This window comes from Natrix helvetica (assembly GCF_964273705.1).
Source record: "Natrix helvetica genome assembly, chromosome: W".
Taxonomy (NCBI): Eukaryota; Metazoa; Chordata; class Lepidosauria; order Squamata; family Natricidae; genus Natrix; species Natrix helvetica.
This window is the reverse complement of record NC_138555.1, coordinates 34,807,818-34,828,933: the sequence shown is the minus strand read 5'-3', so window position 1 is coordinate 34,828,933 and position 21,116 is coordinate 34,807,818. Positions and strand designations below refer to the sequence as shown.

At 42.6% G+C, this 21,116-nt stretch overlaps 1 protein-coding gene across 2 annotated transcripts in view; it reads right to left on the bottom strand.

The window, feature by feature from the left end:
* Positions 1–20,848, bottom strand: part of LOC309400490 (26S proteasome non-ATPase regulatory subunit 11-like) — a 145,745-nt gene extending 124,897 nt beyond the window's left edge. For both annotated transcript variants that reach the window (XM_081969013.1, XM_081969012.1), the window contains exon 1: positions 20,694–20,848. In XM_081969013.1, the coding sequence (XP_081825139.1) occupies positions 20,694–20,784 (91 nt within the window). In that variant the 5' untranslated portion in view covers positions 20,785–20,848. The remainder of the gene's footprint in view (positions 1–20,693) is intronic.
* Between the last annotated feature and the right edge of the window lie 268 nt (positions 20,849–21,116).

Here is a 21,116-nt window from a genome sequence, read left to right as displayed (position 1 = left end):
ACCAAATTAAAGTAAATAACTCAATAATTTCCTACCTACACACAGATTCTCAAGTGATTGGACCAAAAAGACTGAGAGGAACTGGGAAGGAAACGAAAGCCAGGAGTATTTAAGCGTTTGCTCTCAGTCTTTGGACCAATCAGGCTATGAGAATACCGACACGTGACCACTCCCCCTCCTACAATGGAAAATATGGAGGGGGATATTTCTGCCTCTCCCCGTTCTGAAGGTCACAGACTGAAAACAGGATAAGAGAAAAAATCCTCCCTCCCGCATGCCTTCAATCCTGCAATCCTGGATAATGTGAAGGCTTGGAATGTGGCGTTTTTCAAACCTCTACGCCCCATTTCAAGCCTTCAATGTGAATATGCAGGTGAGAAGCGACCTCCTGTAGGCATTAAACTCCATACACTTGGGACTTCGGAAGAAGCCCTGTGAGGAGACGCTGCTGCCGAAGTGCAGGAAATCCCCCCCTCCACCAACCTGCAGATCGTCCTTTCAAAGAGGAGTTTCACCAGGACAAAGGTGACTGAAGGCGGCGTTTGTGTCGCCTTCATCCTGGTGAAACTCCTCTTTGAAAGGACGATCTGCGGGGGGGGGGGGGAGATTTCCTGCACTTCGGCAGCAGCGTCTCCTCGCATGGCTTCTTCCAATGTACCAGGTGTATGGATTTCCATGCCTTCTTTTCCTGTTCCATGGACGGAATTGCAAGCTGTGACTGTCACCATTAGGCAAGGAGGGCATGAGGCATTTGGGTTGTGTTGCTTGGCCTCCGGCTTTGCAATTGGCTGCAAAAGCGACCGGCATTTGCTGGAGGCAGAGGCCTGAGCGGCACCCGCGAATCAGCTGTTTTGTGAACGGAGCGGCCCAGCTGATCCGATTAAGGGGCCAAGAAGCCCTGAGGTGACCGGGGAAGGGAAGGGCTGCCCCCTGTTCTGGATAAACCCACCCCTTCACTAGGGCTTATTTTCGGGGAGGGTTTATATTTTTGCCCACCGCGACAATCTGGCATGGCCTTAGTTTCAGGACATGTCGTATTTTCGGGGAAACACGGTATTAATACTTGCATCAACATAAATATGGCTGCAACTATGAAATTAATCTTCACTCTTGAATGTGTTACCAGATACTGTAAATAAGACAATGCATACAAAGTTTTCCAACACTAAAAACAGGTATGCCACCAGTGCTAATTTGCATGAACAAACAGGCACAAAACCACTGTTATTCAGAGAAGCCAAAGCAGTAAGCTTGTTTCTTAGAGTACCTGCACAGTGCAGCAGCTAACATTTAAGACATGAATGAAACACAAACTTTTTGCTTGGGAGATCATCCAATTATCTTTAGCAATTCTAAGGGTGAATGTCATATACAGACTGGAAATAAAAAATACACATCCCCACTATAACCTACTATTGCTTACAAAAGATTTATTGGCAGAATCATTCATTCCATCCTAATTTATCTTCTTTCCATCCTGGGACAACTGATAATAGAAAGAACAGCATAACTGTCACCTATGATGAATTGAACTTAAAATTATAGAACTATAGGAAAAATAAAATGCTGTGTGGGTGACCTAAAATAATCTTAATGACAACAGGACCTGTTCTCAAGACACAACAGTTCCCAATAGCAAAGTTACTGAGCCAAATTAATATTTTTGTTTCCTATTTTCAGAATAATCAGAATATCATAAAATTTATTTTGTCCTAAGGCAAACACTTATTGTAAAGCACAGCACAGCAAAGATGCATAGGAACCAATTCCCTGAATCAATATTATATATATATAATATTGATTCAGGGAATTGGTTCCTATGCATCTTTGCTGTGCTGTGCTTTATATATATATATATTGTCAGGGGAAAAAAAACCTGTAAATTTGAGATCAATGGATCGGGCTGATTCCCCCTTCCGCATATCTTTTGAGATATTAAGAAAAATAAAATAAAAGTCTTTGACAAGTATATTCTAATTAATAAACAAACTTTAATAAAAGTAAATAAAAGTAAAATAAACTAATTGTTACATTTTGATAATGAAAGCTCCGGTTGCCAAGTTGGCAGCCGAACAAAGAAGAAAGGAATTCTGGAATGTGTAACGCATGCGCAATAAATCACTTTCAGATAAGAACTTTTATGATCTGCGCAATAAAGCTTTCTTCGTTTAACTCTTGAAGGTCAGTTCAGGCCTAGCAAACTTTTTAACATCGTGACACCCCTTCTTTTGCTAGTCTGGGCTGACGTCATCTAATCATCAATTAAGGCACATCTTCTTTCGCAGATACTCGTGTTGATTTGCGGCAAGTGGTTTGTTAAGCATGTCTGCGATCTGATCATGTGTAGAAACATATTGCAATTTAACAAAACCTTGCTTAACTAATTGCTTTGTGTTTTGATAACGAATATCAATGTGTCTGGACCTAGAACCTGTGAAATGTGACTCAGAAATATAAACCACAGATACATTATCTTCCATCACGGTGATTGGTCGAATTGGACGTGTCCAGATATCTGTGATCAAAGCATCAAACCACGTTAGAGAATTACAAGCATCTGAAACACAAGCATATTCAGCTTCAGTAGATGAACATGAAACAAAACTCTGTTTTCTCACTTGCCAGTAAACAGGACAACCATTTAGGAACATCATGTAACCAGAAGTGCTTTTGCGTGACTTCTTGTCGCTCGCCCAGTCGGAATCAGAAAAACAAATCAACTTTGGTTGATCAGTGTGTGTTGGTTCTAGCAATAACTTCATGTGTTTAGTGTGTTTCAGGTATTTCAACAACTTCTTAATGCATGACCAATGAAATTGTGTTGCCTTACCTACGTGTCGTGATAAAAGATTAACACTAAGTGCGATGTCAGGTCTGGTCCAACTACTAATGTATAATAGTGAACCAATGACTGAACGATAAAGTGTTTGATCCTCGAACTCAGGACTTGGTTCATGTGTTAAGTTGTGAAAATCTGTTTGCATGGGTGTCTTTGTTGTGCTAGCATCTTTCATGTTGCAATGATGTAGAATGTGGTCAATTTTCTCTTCTTGTGAAAGACTAAACCCCTTCTGTGTCTTTTCAATTTGAACACCTAAATAAGTGCTAATGTGTCCTAAAGATTTCAGTGTGTAGTATCTCTGCAAACCTTTGGCAAAAATCTCACTCATTTTCTTATTTGGACCAATATAAACAATATCATCAACATAAACAAGAATTATCTCATATGCATTGTTAGATCTTTTTGTGAACACGCATTCATCAGTTTCGGACTTAATAAAGCCCATTGAATTTAGTTTGTCAGTAAGACATAAATACCACATTAAACCTGACTGTTTCAGACCATAAAGACTTTTGTTCAGGAACCAGGTATCCCCTTCTTGCTTTCAGAATCCTGGAGGGCTTCTCACGTAGATCTCTTCATCTAGGTCTGCATGTAGATAAGCTGTGTCCACATCAAATTGGAAAACTTCTAAACCAAGAATAGTTGCAGTGGTTAAGGCAATTTTTACACTTTCAGTTCTGACTGTTGGTAAGTGTTTGTGTAGTCCTCAGGATAACGTTGAGCGAAACCCTGAGCTACAAGTCTGGCTTTGTATAAAGACTCACCATTTGGTTTCTTCTTGATTCTGTAGACCCATCGGGTGCCAATGACTTTCTTGTTTGCTGGAGGTTTTGCAGGTGTGAATACATTAAGTTTCTTTAAACTGTCCATTTCATCCTGCATTGCATCATACCACTTGTCTTGTTCTGAATCAGGAAGCTGTTTGATTTGTGTGAATGTCTCTGGAGGAAGAGTAACGTTGCAAATCAAAGGTAATGGTGACTTTGTCAGTTGCCATGAATAACGTTGTGGAGGGATTCCTTTTGTGGCCCTCTTGGAGCGTCTAGGAGCAACAGTCCAGTCTTCTTCTTCTTCTTCATCATCATCCTCGTCCTCACGTTCGTCGCTAGCATCAGCATCCGCGGCTTGCGAAGACAGAACATCAGGTTGTGAAGAACTGGTAGAAGGAACATCTGCCTGCGAATTGTCATCAGGCTGCGTGGCATCTGGAACACCATCTCTAGGAAAATAAACTTCAGGATCATTGGAATGAATCCTGGACCAGTCAATATCTTCCTCAAAATTAGCAGATTGTGAAATGACAATCACATGTTTAGTATCAATGAATTTGAACCATTTTGAATTATCATCAATACCCATAAATCTCAGTCTCTTTGCTACTGTACCTCCCTTTCTTCTTTGACTTAAGGGAGTGTTCACCATAGCATATGAACCAAAAATATGGAGGTTCTTGAGATCAGGCTTGTAGCCATACAGCATGTAGAAAGGAGTTTGATTGATTACACTGCTCCAAGTACGGTTGACAATGTAATTTGCATACTTGATTGCTTCACCCCAGTATGTGTTACTGAGATTGGCATCTTCTAGAAGACAACGCAACATGGTTTGTAGAACCCCTTGTCTTCTTTCTACGACTCCGTTATGAGCCGGTGTATATGGAGCAGATGTCTGATGAAGAATTCCATTCTTACGCATCCAGTCCTGGAAACGCTGAGACATGAATTCTGCACCACGGTCACTCTGGATTCTGGCGATGCGAACTTGGTATTGTGTAGAAACAAACGCTGCAAAGTCTTTAAAGATCTGAAAGGTCTCAGATTTCTCTCTCATAGGATATACAAATCCATATCTAGAATGATTATCTACAATTGTTAAAAAATACTTTCTGCCACCAAGTGTTGGTGGGAAAGGACCCACTATGTCAGTGTGTACCAAATCAAAAATGCGTGTTGACAGGCGTGTAGCGTGTTTTGGAACTGGAGCCGCCTTAGATTTAGCCTTTTTGCAAACGGCACAATCCAAAAACACCTTACACCCCTTTAGATCCAAACCTTTTGCGAACTCCGGCATCTTTCTAAGAACACGGAAACTGGCATGCCCCAATCTTCTGTGCCACTTGTGAATACACCTGGAATGCAAAGGTTTACCAGTTAGTGAATTCTCAACATTAACAGTTTCATGAGGACCCTCAGGCTTGCTCTGAGCAATCTGTTTTTGTTTTCTCTGTTTGTTGGCTTTAGGAACCTTTGGCACAGTAACGTTTTCTCTCTCTGGGCCAACTCTCTCTGGGTTCGCGTTGTGCCTTTTTGGAGTTTGCATACTTGCCTGTGCTTGCCCTTTAGGCTTTGGCTTTAAGTAATAAACACCACCAATCAGCATGGTTTCAGCAACAATATCACCATCTTTAACTAAGTAACTTGCTTTTTCGAGGTGGTGAACCTGGAACTTTAAATCTCTAGACAAGTGACTTTGACTAAGCAAATTACTGGTTGCTGAAGGTATGTAATAAACATCAGGGATGTGTGTATCGAGCTCTTCAATGTAAACAGTTCCTTTTCCCATGACCTTGCAAGTGTGGTTGGTGAAGGAATACAGTTCTCAATACTCGGGCTCTGGTTCGCCCATCTCTGTGAAAAGTTCCCTTCTGTGGGTAACGTGCACAGCTGCTCCACTATCTAAAGTCCACAAAAGACGTCTGTCGAACTTTGGATCAGGTTGTGGAACGTTGGTTATGGCCAGTGTCACAAGTGGAGCTTGTGAATCACGCCTTGGACCACGACGGCCTTGTCTTCCGCCTCTACCTCTGCCTCTGGAATCTGTTCCTCTGGGCTGGTACGTGACGGGAGCTGGAACTCGTTGGGGACAATCCCGGGTGTCATGTCCCACACGGTTGCAGGTGTAGCATTTTGGCATCCTTGGAGCGTAGCCTCTTCCTCGGAAGGGACGTCTGGCTGGAGCCTTTGATGCTGGAGGTCGTTGCAGATGTGGTGTAGCTAACCTGATAGCTTCGTCTTCCACTAAAAGTCTGCAAACGTGGTTAACTCTGCGTTGAGCAATAGGCACGTAGTTAATCTTTGCAACAGCATCTTTCCATTCATAATTCAATGAGTTAATGATGATGCTAATCATTTGGATATCATCGATTACATGGCCATTCTGTCTCAATTCACTTCTCATTCTTTTCAGTTTGGTCAAATGTCCACCAATTCGTTCACCAGGTTTCAACTTCGAACCATGGAACTCAGACATGAGCAAACATGAAGATTCAATTGAAACGGGCCTGTAGCAATCTTCCAAAATAGCCCAAATTTCTTGGGCAGTTGCATCAGGTGGAAAGATACCTTGGATCTCAATTTCCATTGACATGAGCAAAGTCGTGATTGCTCTGTTTTCGAGGTCTCTCATTGCAGGTGTCCAGGGCTGAGGAGGAGGATTAAAAATCATGGAATGTGTGCCTTCTCTTCGAAGCAAGAGCGCAATTTCACTGACCCAGGCTTTATAATTCTCTCCTGACTCCTTTAATTTGGACTCACCAGTCAAGGGGGTGACTGTGAATACCTGCTGAGGAATGTGCATCGGAACAATTTGTTGTTCTGGTTGCAAAGCTGGTTGTTGAACCAGGGGATGCTGGGGTTGCATCATTGGCCTTTGCGTGGCAACATCAAATTGGCTTCCTCGAATTCGCCTTTGGCTTTGCCTTTTTCCATCTAGGGAGGATTCGACACCGCCAGGGGGTGTTGAAGACTTAACCTTTGGGGGCAAAGTTTTGGCTTCTAAAGGGCTCATAGCTAAATCTCTAAAGCTTTGATGAAACTGCATCATCTTTTGCTCTAATAATTTTTCTCCACCAGCAGATGGCAGTGCAGCTTCACTTCTTGGCTGCAGCCCTCTATACATGGCCGGAAGTTCAATGGGCTCAAAGGGACGTGACCTCGGTGACGTGTACATGTCTCTTTGTTCTAATTGACCAATGAACTCTGTGGGTTGTGTCTTAGGCTGTTGTTTTGAAGACAAGATGGCGTCCTCAGACATTTTGGGAGTGGGGGAGCTCCTCCTACTTCGCTTTATTTCGTTAAAGCACTCTCTCACGTCCCTAGCATATTTTTCAAAGCGTTCTATTTGATCAAGATAGCTTTGCATTTCTTGCTCATCATCTGGGGAGGATTCATAAAGTCTGCTTTCTGCGTGGGAGGATTTTTTTTCTGCCGGCAGTTGCCATTCATCAATTGTTTGATAATCTGCGAGGGTCTGGGAATGGAGTGGCTCTGGCAGAGTGGGAAGTTTTGGCTTGGCCCCAAAAATTCATAATCTCCTGGAGATATTTTAGAAGGAGGAACCACTGACCTCGTTTCGTGGATGTCGCGTCCTGTAGCTTTCTTCCCCCACATCTGGCTCGGCACCTGAAGGAATTTGTTGTTCCTCTGTGTCTGAGGGAATGGATTCTTTGTCAGAAGAAGCTGATCCGTCTGTGCTTGCCCCATCTTTCTTTTTCTTTTTTTTCTTTTTCTCCGACATTGCTAATTAGGCTTAGTCGGTTATCTTTAGATAGCATGAAGGGAAAATACAGCCATAAATTGTAGCCATCTCAGCTGGTATCATCAAACCAACCTCTGCATACCAAGTTGTCAGGGGAAAAACACCCTGTAGAAATTTGAGATCAATGGATCGGGCTGATTCCCCCTTCCGCATATCTTTTGAGATATTAAGAAAAATAAAATAAAAGTCTTTGACAAGTATATTCTAATTAATAAACAAACTTTAATAAAAGTAAATAAAAGTAAAATAAACTAATTGTTACATTTTGATAATGAAAGCTCCGGTTGCCAAGTTGGCAGCCGAACAAAGAAGAAAGGAATTCTGGAATGTGTAACGCATGCGCAATAAATCACTTTCAGATAAGAACTTTTATGATCTGCGCAATAAAGCTTTCCTAGTTTAACTCTTGAATGTCAGTTCAGGCCTAGCAAACTTTTTAACATCGTGACATATATATATATATATTTGTGTTGTATTTGTACTGATAAATAAACAAAGGGAGACTTTAGGCATACCAGGGCTTGTAACACATATACATATACATATACATATACATATACATATACATATACATATACATATACATATATATATATATAATTTTTACATTTAAAACAATGCAATACCGCGGAGTCGGAGTGGTCATACATTCACATTATGTACAGCTAGTTTCAACCATTAACAATTAATCTACTTAATACATTGTCTGTCCTTCTGTTCAATCACAATATATACATTTGTTCCAGTCTTGTCATCTTGTCTTATACCAATCATAAAATCTGTTCCATACTTCAAAATATTCTAATTCCCCTTTATTTTTAAGTTCAAGAGTGAGCCTATCTGCTTCTGCACAGGCCAACACTTTTCTGATTGTATCAAGCTCTGATGGTGTATTTTCTTTTTTCCAATACTGTGCATAGGTTATGCGCGCTGCAGTTAGTATATGTATAAGTAAATAAATTACATCTTTCTTAAACCCCTCCGGTATTATGCCTAGGAGAAAAGTTTCTGGTTTAAACATAATTTGTTCTCCCACCATTTGTTCTAACCATGACTGAATCATTTTCCAATATTTTTTTGCCTCATTGCACGTCCACCACATATGATAGAAAGTGCCTGGTGTTTTTTTACACTTCCAACAGTTTGGGGCCAGATTTTTGAACATTTTGGAAAACCGTGCTGGGGGGAGATGCCATCTGTAGAACATCTTATAAAGATTTTCTTTATACGCCGTAGCCAATGTTAGTTTCTGATTAAGTATCCAAAGTTTTTCCCACTTAGCCAATTCCACATTGTAACCGAAATTTTTCGCCCAGGCGACCATGGTTTCTTTGACATGTTCCTCCTCTAGTTTATATTCCAACAAGAATCTATACAGCACTTTGATCAGTCTGTTTTCTGTCTGTATCAACACTTTATCTAATATTGTGTACTTTGGCAATACCTTCGTTCTTCCTATCCTGTGCATACCTTGATTGTATCTGTAAATAAGACCACCATTCTACTTGTACTCCTTGTGATGTCAATTCTGATCTGGTTTTGATCTCCCCCTGCCTGTTCAATAATTCTTTATATGTGACTATATTTTCCATGTTGATTAAATTTGGGTGTATGTATGCTTCCATCGTAGATAGCCAAATAGGTATTTTGGTATAGTGGTCATGTTTAATTTTGTTCCATATTATTAACAGAGATTGTCTGATGTAATGTCTACTAAAATATTTGTGTGCAGATCCTTTTTCATACCAGAGGAAGGCATGCCAGCCTGCTTGGAGGTCATGGCCTTCCAATTTGAGTAATCTTTTATTTCTCAGCATTATCCATTCCCTTAGCCATGTTAATATGGCCGCAGTATAATAGAGTTCCCAATCTGGTACGCCAAATTCTCCCTTTTCCTTAGTGTCTTGCATAGCCTTAAGTTTTATTCTTGGTTTTCTTCCCTGCCAAATAAATTTCGAAACCAATTGATTCAAATCCTTGAAGACACCTTTTTCTAATTCAATGGGAATATTCTGAAATAGGAAAAGAAATTTTGGTAATATATTCATTTTTATAACTGCGATCCTGCCCATCAGGGACAGTTGTAGGTTTTTCCATCTTTCTAGATCCTTCTTAGTTTTATTAATCAGATTAGTATAATTATCTTCTTTGATGGTCACACACCTCGCAGATAAATGTATACCAAGATATTTAACTTTTTTGACAATTTGAATACCCAATTTCTTCGTTAACTCCTCTTTTGCTTTTGATGTCATATTTTTAGTCAGCATTTTGGTCTTTGTCATATTTATCTTTAGACCCGCTATTTTCCCATATTCTGTCAATTCCTCAATGAGTTTCGAACCAGATTTTATAGGAACTTCTAGCACAAACACTAGATCGTCCGCAAAGGCCTGTCACTTAAATTGCTCCTTTTTGATTTCTAGTCCCTTTATCTGTACCTCTACGTATATTCCTGGCTAGTACTTCTGAATCAATCTTGTCTTCATAAGTTCCAGTAACTGACACCAGGATTCACTGAACACTGCAACACCAGGGAACCTTCTGTGGACAACAAACATGGAAGCAAGTTGCCCTTGGTGGTGTACTCATCTCATTTCTTTGCTGCTAGCAAGCTCACAAAAAGTAAAGAACCTCTACAGCAGGTGTCCTGTACTCAAATTTGTCTGAGCAAGGATGTTGTCTTACTGCTGTTACCAACTAACGCGTTCTACAGAAAATCAACTGGAATTTGATATAAGATGTATGGAGTAACTACATTAAGATGTACGTGTAAGACTATGTGCACAGAAGAAAAAAGGGTAGTTAATTACACTCATTTTACAGATAATTGGATTGTATCTTACTTCCCAATTTGGAAAGCCTACCCTTCCTACAATGTGTTTACAATTACATAATTAATTCAACCAAATTCCTTTTAGATAAGAAACAAGGACAGTCCTAAAATCAGAACAAAAACTTATTTAAAATCTAGTAGTTAACCATATGCCCTCATGAAGCCCATTAATAGGCACAGGTATAGTAGCCATCTTGTTTAATAACAGCAGCTGACATTTCTATACCACATATTTACCTATGTAGACGTACAGTAGACTTCTGGACCATGAAGGTGCTCTAACTAGCAATGCCCTGACACAGAAAAGGGAATGTCAGGAACATTCAAAGTGTGCTCCACCAACAACTTTACTCATGCTATGTCATCATTTTTTTCTATATTCAATTTCTGTATTAGCCCTTTTAAGATCCATCATTCTTACTCCTCACATTACCATTCTTACTGTCATGTCCAGACCATAATGTTCTGTCTCCCTAAAAAGTCCACTTCTGTGGCACAGACCATGTTTCCTCTTTTACTCTCTGTAGTAGTAAAGTGGAATAAAATATGGATTAAAAATATAAGAATGAAGACGTGGCATAAAAGGGACAGTTGGAAGCTTGCTTAAAGGGACAGTTGGAAGCTTGCTTAAAGGGACAGGGAAATGTCATCAGCCCTCAACCACAACATGTTCCAGTAAAAGTCCCTATGTCAAAAGTCCAAAACCACAAGGTTCAAATAAAGTTCGTTAATGACACGTAGCCCTTACCTGTAACAAAAGGAGAAGTAAGACCCCCATCTACTTATAAGGCTTTTTCCCCTAAATAACCAATAAGAAATGTGTTAAGTATTTCCGTGTTACGCTGCTTTGAGAATGTATAAAAATGCGTGCATCAATAAGAAAGATTGTTCAGAATTTCCAATGCTAGCTCTTTGCTTGCTTTCTGAACCTGGCTGCCAAATAAACTTTTCCTGTATCCTGAGAAGTCTAAGCCTGTCAATTTCTGCAACAATTCTGGCGACCGTGGCGGCAGGACTTAGAGCGATATTTCGCTGAGGACGGAACGGACCGACCGGTGCCCCATCGAGGCCATCTCGCCCTTCTTTAGGCGCCACGGAGATCTTTCTCTGGAAGGGGGGCCGATGACCCCTCTTGGGCATCCGGAGGACACCACCGATCCAAGGATCTGACCAGGATCAGGACAAGTTAATAAAATTTACGCCGGCTGAGAAAGAAGACGCCTGCAGGCAAGTATTAAAAGAATTGTGGACCCACTCGGTTAGGAGTGGAAGAGGGGGCCTGATCACCTCCCTGAGCCCGGGATAGCGTCCGTTCCAAACGGAACCGGCGTATCCTAAAGAGGCTCTAGGTTTGTGTGGGTGGTTAAGTCATCGCAGTTCCTGAAGGCGACCGTGGTATTCCGGCACCCCAGGTCGGTGACAGTGTCTTAGAAATAGAACATGGGAGGGGGGGGGAGCGTTCCTCGAACGCCTCTCCAGTGCATGTTGAAAAACTTCAGGAAAGCTTTTAGTGGAGACTATGGAGATCCCAAACCCAACCCAGGGGAGCTAAAAAAATTCTGTGAGAACGAATGGCCAACCTTTAATGTAGGATGGAAACCCGAAGGCACCTTTAATCCAGACATCATTTCAAAAGTACATCAGATCATAGTAGATGCTAAAACTGGTCACCCAGATCAATATCAGTATATTGACCAGTGGCAGATAGCAGTGCAACAAAATCCTGACTGGCTCCGTAAATGTAAAAAGGAAGCCGTAAAAGTTTGTGTGGCTCGGATAAAAGGAAATGAAAAAAGCAAGGTTAAAATGAATCACCCTGAGAAAAAGCCTTTCCTCCAAACTGCGCCCGATGAAGAAGGCCCCCCTCCATATGCCCCTCTCTATCACCCAAGGCAGCCTTCGAATTCCGGTGGTGGAATCAACCAAAGGGCAGTAGGACAAAGTAACCAGGGAGAAAAGCAGAAATTGGAAAATCCGCCTAGCAGACCCCCTTCTCCTGTAACCCAACGAAATTCCCCAGGTGCTGCCCGAACCAGAAGTCAGCTCCTAGCTCCACTGCGCCAAATGGATCAAAGGGTTATAGATGGACAGGGACAAGTAGAGATCCAGCCTTTGTTTCAATACGTCCCGTTTACCACCACAGACCTGTTGAATTGGAAACAACATTACGGACCGCTGTCCACTAAGCCTCAGGAAGTCATTGACTTGGTTAGGGTCATTATCAGAACCCATAATCCAACATGGCAGGATTTGGAACAAATAATGATTACTCTCCTTAATGGAGAAGAAAGAGAAAGGTTGAGTGGTGCCATTGGAAAAATCTTGAAACCCGCAGATGGAGGGAGCCTTCAAGCTGCACTAAATTTACGGTTTCCCCGGCAAGATCCACAGTGGGACCCCTATAGAGACATGGCCTCCCTCCGGGACTATCAGGCACTAATTCTTCAAGGCTTAGAACAAGCTGCAAAACCCCCAGTAAATATGTCCAAACCCTCTCTTGTGATCCAAAAACCAGACGAAAGTCCCGAAGCCTTTTTCCAAAGACTGATTGATGCCTATAAAACCTACACCCCAATCAACCCCCTGGATCCTGAAAATGCCCGTATGCTAACGATGGCTTTCATATCCCAGAGTGCCCCAGACATTAAACAAAAGCTCCAGAGGCAAGAAGGGGCCTTAGGGATGAATATAAGCCAATTAATGGAAATTGCTCGCAAAGTCTTTGTGAACAGGGAAAAAGTAGAAGAGAAAAAGAAGAACGATAGAATGCAACGCAAAGCCGAATTGCTGGCAGTTGCATTGTCAAATAAATCTCAAATCCAGAGCAGAGGTCGATGTAATTGGTGCAAGGAAGAGGGTCACTGGATGTTAGAATGCCCCAAAAGACTAGAAGCTGGGATAAGGGGGCAGGGAAGAGGACAGAATAGAAGAATGGAACCTGGTCGATCGAATCGAAAGGTCAAGATTTATGATTCCCCGGGAGGGAGAAGAGGAATGAAGCCCCGTGGATTCACGGGCAGAGACCGAAGACTGCCCCAAAGCGAGGCGGAAGCCATAAGCTTAGCCGTGATAGACGAAAGGTCTGAAGACTGAAGGGGACCAGGGTTTAGTCCAGCCCCCCCTGAACCCTTGGTCCGAATGAAGATAGGGGTTAATAATGTAACCTTTTTAGTAGACACAGGGGCGTCAAGATCAGTAATTACAAAACCCTTGGCTCCCATTTCTAATAATGTACTAAACATCCAAGGGGTTGATGGCCAGATAAACAGACGCCCTGTGTTGAAACCTTTAAAATGTTCCCTGAATGGAAGAGACATAGAACACCAGTTCCTATACATGCCTGAATGCCCAGTTCCGCTGTTGGGTCGTGATATTCTATGTAAAATGGGAGCTAGACTGTCCTTTGAAGAAGACAAAATGGTCCTAACAATGAGGCACCCCCCAGATGAGATATGGCGAGTGATGGTAATTCAAGATGACCAGATCCCCGATACCTGGCAGGAATTTAAAGTACCTAAACTTTGGGCGGAAGACAACCCCCCGGGCCACGCATCTCATCATGCACCTATAATTATACAAGTGAAGCCTCTAGCTGTGCCTGTCCGCCTGAGACAGAAAAGTTATCCCCGATCCGTTACGCAGGCAATTCAGGACCATATTGTCAAATATTTGGAAGCTGGCATTCTGAGAACAATACAGTCTCCCTGGAATACCCGAATTTTGCCCATACCAAAACCAGATGGCTCTTACAGACCAGTTCAAGACCTGAGGATTTTGAACATCGCCACGGTAACTGTACATGCCATTGTCCCCAATCCCTATACTCTTTTGAGTCTGATTCCAGCCTCAGCTACTTGGTTTTCAGTGGTAGATTTAAAAGACGCCTTCTTCACCATCTCAATACACAGGGACAGTCAAAAACTGTTTGCGTTTGAATGGGAGGATCCTTTAACAGGTCGTAAGAGGCAATACGCTTGGACTCGACTTCCCCAAGGTTTCAAAAACTCACCTACCCTTTTTGGTGAAGCCTTGGCCTCCGACTTGGAAAATTTCCAGCCTTGTGAAACCGGAGATGTACTACTCCAATACGTAGACGATATCTTAGTGACAGGACAGACGAAGGAAACTTGTTGGAAAAATACCAACCAATTACTCCATCTATTAATGGAAAAGGGATATCGGGCCTCCAGAAAAAAGGCACAATTAGTAAAAACCCAAGTTAAATACTTGGGATATTCCATAAGTCAAGGACAAAGAGCAATAGGACATGAGCGAAAGGAGGCTATTTGCCGAATTCCGGAACCAACAAACAGGAAAGAGTTGCGAGGATTTTTAGGTGCAGCTGGATATTGCAGAATCTGGATTCCAAATTTCGCTCTTTTGGCCAAACCTTTGTATACCTCCACGAAGGGGGGTGAAAAGGAACCCTTCATTTGGGGGCTGGAACAAAAACGGGCGTTTGAAACTCTAAAAGCAGAATTATCTCAAGCTCCAGTAATGGGGCTCCCCAATATGGAAAAACCTTTTAATCTTTTTGTGGATTCAAAAGGCAACACTGCTCTGGGAGTCCTGACACAGGAAAAGGGAAGCCGATCGCTTATCTATCGATCGCTTATCTATCCAAACAGTTGGACTATGTTGCAAAGGGATGGCCCCATTGTCTAAAAATTCTAGCCGCAACTGCCCTCCTGATGGAGGAAGCTAATAAATTAACTTTCGGACAGCCCACCACTATCTATACCAGCCATGCAATTCAAGGGATTTTAGAAACAAAGGGACATTTGTGGTTAACAAACCCTAGAATTTACAAATATCAGGCACTCCTGACTCAAAATCCACAAGTGACCTTGAAGCAAACAAATGCCTTAAACCCTGCCACCCTTTTGCCAATACCAGGACCCGAAATTGAGCATAATTGTATGAGAACCATTGAAAGTCAGTTCTCATGCAGACCAGACTTAACGGACATGCCGTTGAAATCTGCAGATTATAACTTGTTCACTGATGGATCAAGCTTCATTACTACGGGAAAACGTTATGCTGGCTATGCGATAGTCTCTCTCGACCAAGTCCTTGAGAGTGGACCTCTCCCAAAAGGCACCAGTGCCCAAGTGGCAGAATTGTGGGCTTTAATTCGTGCATTAGAAAGAACAAAGGATGAAAGAGTAAACATATGGACTGACTCTAAATACGCCTTTCTCACTTTGCATGTTCATGCAGCTGTCTACAAAGAAAGAGGTCTTTTAACGGCCTCAGGGAAGGAAATCAAGCACCCCTTCCTAATTGAAAGGCTAATTGCTGCAGTAAAAATGCCAAAGAAAGTCTCTGTTATGCATTGTAGAGGCCATCAGAAGGGACAAGATGAAATAGCCAGAGGGAATAGGGCAGCAGATAAAGAAGCAAGACTAGCAGCCACCAGAGATGATCAAGGCTATCCTGACATACCTGTTTACGTAGCACTAGAAATACCAAAAGAACTCAGCCCTAGATATTCCAGGACAGAGGAACTCCAGGCGACTGTAGACCTGAACGGACTAAAGAAGGGAGAATGGTATGTACTTCCGGACGGAAGAATCTTTGTACCCGCCAATATTGCCTGGCATGTGGTAAAGGAGTCCCATTCAACAACACACATGGGGAAAACTGCATTAGCTGAGGCACTTCAACGTATAGCGTACATTGACCGCCTTCACTCTCTATGTGCTCATGCCAGCGAAAGATGTAACACGTGTGCCCAAGTTAATCCAAGGCAAGGACCTAAACTTCCCCCTGGGAGCCAGCCTAAAGGGTATTACCCCATGGATTCGTTAGTTGTTGACTTCACAGATATGCCCAAGTGTGGACTTTATAAAGCTATGTTGGTCATGGTGTGCAATTACACTGGGTGGCCTGAGTGCTTCCCCACAAAGACGAAGCAAGCCCGTGAAGTAGCTAGGATCCTACTCAAAGACATTGTGCCCCGATATGGAATTCCCTCATTCATATCATCAGATAATGGGCCAGAGTTTATGCATCAAATAACCCAAAAGTTAGCAAAATCCTTGGGAACCCAATGGAGGCTCCACTGTTCTCTGCACCCCCAAAGCGCTGGCCGTGTGGAACGCTCACACCGCACTATTAAGGAAAAGATAACTAAGGTGTGTCTAGAAACCCACCTTAAATGGATAGACGCCTTACCTTTAGCCCTTTGGTCTGTAAGGTGTACTCCACGAAAAGGACTTAAATTGTCCCCTTTTGAAATGATGTTTGGACGGCCACCGGTAATAAGTTCTAATTTGAAAAATCACGTAGGGGACCTGGGACAGCTGGGGGCCTCATGGGTGAACCAAATGGTGGGAGAATTAAATAAGAAAGTGCAAGAAATCCAACAATATTGTGTCTCCCTTACCCCACCATTTTTAACAAGTTCCAGTCATAATATTCAGGTGGGGGATAGAGTGTGGGTAAAACACTGGAAAGGGGAGAACTTGAAACCTAGATGGAAGGGCCCGTATACTGTAGTTATGTGTTCTCCACTTGCAGTAAAAGTTTTAGAATCCAAGTCTTGGATTCATTGGACCCGCATTAAACCAGCCACTGAAAAACGCTGGGAGGCTGACTCAGACGAATCCCGGCCCTTAGTAGTACGCCTAAAGAAACGCCTCCTATAAGCTTCCCTACCGGCAACGGGTAGCTCTTACGGGGCAGAAGAAGCCCTACTGAAACCACAACCGGACGCTGGTTTCTCGACGTACGGCTGAAGAATTGGAGGAAGGAAAAACAACGTTCCGACTTATCAGTTGCAAGATGAATTAGAGAAATCGAGCACCTGTCAAGATATGGCGGTATATGCTTTTATATCTGTAACTGCTATATCTTTTACTTTTGTAAGTTTTATTATCCTTATTATAATTTGTTGTGTGTTTCTAGCAAATAAGATTTGGTCTTGTGGAGAGTCAGAAGCCAATACTGTAACCCTCCAAACCATATATAATCCTATCCCTCTCCCTGATGTAGTGAATCTATAGGCTAAAGAGGAACTGTGTGAAAGGAAAATATTGTGTAAAGGGATAATTATGAGTTGTTTGTGGCTTTGGCTGTTGTTGGCAAAAGGCATGCTAAGTGATAACTTCCTGACTATTAAATCCCCATGTTGCGAAAATACACAAGAAACGCCCTTAGCTCTAGAGGAAGAATCTGAGGATGTCAAAAATTTCGGAGAACAAGATAAAAACACGTTACAGAGTGGGGAACTGGTCCGCTCCCGCCAGTGGCGTATTATTTATGCTTGGGGACGAAACCGCAAGCCAATTCCAACACTTCCAGCTAGGTATTTGACAAACCCTGTAAGAAAGAAAAATGCAAAGCCCAGGGAAAACGGACCCCTTCAGCAGTTAAGACAAGGGGATTACATGTTAAGAGTGTTGGAATTAGGACAAAGCTTAATCAATCAGTCTGACCCTGCCCTGGGCCAGAAATGCTGGTTATGTTTGTCTGCTGGACCCTCATCTTATCATGCGGTACCAGTCGAGTCAGATCTCTGGGAAAAAACCAGAGCTACGATAGTCTTTGACAAGGGAGGTAGATGGGGAACTAAATCGGCAGAAGCCCGGCTACATGGCGACCTGTATGACGCACTTAAAAGACTAGGGATGAGCCGTCTCCCCATCGTTGGGCCCATAGCAGTTGACATAGAAATTATAGGGTCACCCTCCTTGTGCATCAAACGATATCAGGAGCCTGGTATTCCTGTGGGGTCACTATCAGAGGAACAATGCCCATCTGAAATGTACCTAGCCCCCAGGAAAACCCTAATAGACGTAAAATTGACTCACAGCATGTCTCCCTCTGCTCACAAGCTCTTCCAACAAAAGGTCACTTTCTCACTCCCACCTCCAATTGTTTTTAATCGATGGAAAGGGAATCTGACCACTGGAAGCTGCCCCAGGCCATTACAACCGCCCGGATTGCCCATTTGGCTCTCAATACAGTCTACTACGGGAGTCTGTGTTTACTTCCCCCCTGGAAATGCAAGTTCCCAATATCTCTTTGAAGGACCAGTCCTCAGAAATAAGCTAATGGACCCTAATCAAGAAGTTCCATTGCAGCCCCTGTCTGGTATGTTCCTAGCAGGAACTTTACAAGTCTGGACTAATGAAAGGAACCTCCGAGTCCATGCCTTCTCCATGAACATTGGCGTATGTATAGGAGAAAATGGAGTTTTCTTTCTCTGCGGGAGAAATGCCTATCTGTGCTTGCCTACCAATTGGACTGGCACATGTACCCTAGTACACCTCCTCCCCAAAATGGGAGTAGTAAGTGGGGAACAGGCCCTCCCTGTACCCCTCATGGGACATGTCCAGAAAAGAGTGCCACTCCTAATTCCACTGTTAGCGATCCTGGGCATAGGGACAGCAGTAGGAACAGGTATAGGTGGAATGACCCATTCTATTACACAGTTCAGGCAACTGTCGGAAGAATTCCAAGAAAGCCTGAACCAAATTGCTGGCACCTTGGTTGAAGTCCAAGACCAAATTGATTCTCTAGCAGCTGTAGTATTACAGAACCGGCGAGCCATTGATCTTTTAACTGCTGAAAAGGGTGGGCTATGTGTATTTTGGGGGGAGGACTGTTGCTTTTATATGAATAAATCAGGAACAGTCCAGGGTGTGATCCAAGAACTACGAGATCGAGCTTCCTCTATTGGTCAAAAAATACAAGGGACAGATGCGTGGTTCTCTTGGCTACCAGGAACAGGATGGATTAAGCAAATGCTATTTCTTTTATTATGTGGAATCGCAAGTTTAGCCTTCCTCCCCTGCATAATGCCCTTGATTAAACAGCTCGTTATGAGGTCTGTAAAAGAAATGCAATCTGAAAAGGAATTGATAATAATGGAAAGCCTAATTCCTCATACCCTCAAGGAAGATGAAGTCTCAGATACTAGTTCCTATATTCAAATTGCCCTCTTAGAAGTAGAGAAAGTGATTCCAGAAGATAAGCCCTGAGATGTGTATTCTTGTATCCTTGCTTTTTCTGCTATTCTGTATTCTGCATGCTTATATTGTTAATCTAACAGGCTAGACTCAATTGTGGGCCTTAATAGAGTCTAGAAGGGGGGAAATAAAGTGGAATAAAATATGGATTAAAAATATAAGAATGAAGACGTGGCATAAAAGGGACAGTTGGAAGCTTGCTTAAAGGGACAGTTGGAAGCTTGCTTAAAGGGACAGGGAAATGTCATCAGCCCTCAACCACAACATGTTCCAGTAAAAGTCCCTATGTCAAAAGTCCAAAACCACAAGGTTCAAATAAAGTTCGTTAATGACACGTAGCCCTTACCTGTAACAAAAGGAGAAGTAAGACCCCCATCTACTTATAAGGCTTTTCCCCCTAAATAACCAATAAGAAATGTGTTAAGTATTTCCGTGTTACGCTGCTTTGAGAATGTATAAAAATGCGTGCATCAATAAGAAAGATTGTTCAGAATTTCCAATGCTAGCTCTTTGCTTGCTTTCTGAACCTGGCTGCCAAATAAACTTTTCCTGTATCCTGAGAAGTCTAAGCCTGTCAATTTCTGCAACAGTAGAGCAGTCCTATCAAGCATACTATTAGCTAACAAGAAAATCCCAACTAAAAATGAATTAATAAAACAAACGTCCTATACTAATTTACACTTGTAAATAGTCTTTTCTACAACCAACAAGTGAAATGTTTCATGACATGTAAAATGCATTACCATGACAGGCTACTTGCCTGTCAAAATTAATGCTAAAAATACTGAATGAACATATTAAACTGGTAAAGCAAGTGCAATGTACTCCCTTACATATTCACTGTGACCAAGAATCCACTCTCCTCTCCTATTAGATCAACCTATATTTCAAAAACCCTCCAAATGATCATCAGCTTCATACACACTTCTTTCACCTCTGTATACAATCGTCTGCTCATTAGTGTCACCGAAAGTTGCTTTTGAGTGGAGTTCCAAAACAGTGAAGCAGGCCTGACAGTCCGCTAAGGTCTTAGGAAGTCAGACTAACCTAACTAGGTCAAGGCAAAAGCTAGAAAGTTGGTGAAAAGCGGCAGCAGAACCCATTCCTAGTGGATAAATCCGCCCGCTTAGCTTCTAATCCTCAGACCACCCCTTCTGAATAAAAGCCAATATGACAGGTCAAAGACCCCGCTTGGTGCTCTGAGGCCACGTCAGCCTCGACCCTACCCTCAACTCAATCACAGCATCTGTCTTCCAATCCCGACTCGCTTTCTCTATTTCCATGAAGCGATGCTGAATATAGAGACCTACTCAGGCCGTTCCCACTGAGCCTTCCCATTCCCAAATTCCTTTCTTAGCAGCTCCCGTTTTCCTTCGGAATTGCTCACAGTGAGTCAGCAGCGGATCCAGTTCAACCCGTCCAGGCCCATCATCAATTTCGTCCCACTGTTGGCAGCCAGGTCACCTGCCAGTTTTCTACGTTTCGGCGGGCCCAAACTCACCTATGGAGTGTAAAATGCCGATTGAGGCCTCGCGATCAGTGCTTAGCAAAGACTGGGCGCGCTGAAACTCCAAGCCCGCCGCAGCCGCCATCTTAAAAGCAAAACTCGCTCACTCACGCCGGCTGGAACCACAGGGCCTTATTTTCACCGGAAACCGCTTGTCTCACTTCCTCCCCTTAGACTTTGCTGCATCGACCTACAATGATATAACGCAGCAGCGTTGGCTGGGAAATGTAGTCTTTTATGAACATCATCGGAATCAAGTGGGTGGCAATGAAAGCGGAGTCTGGAAGTCCTGAACTATCCACGCCCTACGCTAACTCAGCAACATACAAATACGTAGAATACGTAGATTGTACACACAAAGACACCTTCAACTGGGGACCGAAATTGATATAGATGTTTAGTCATTTTATAATGGTT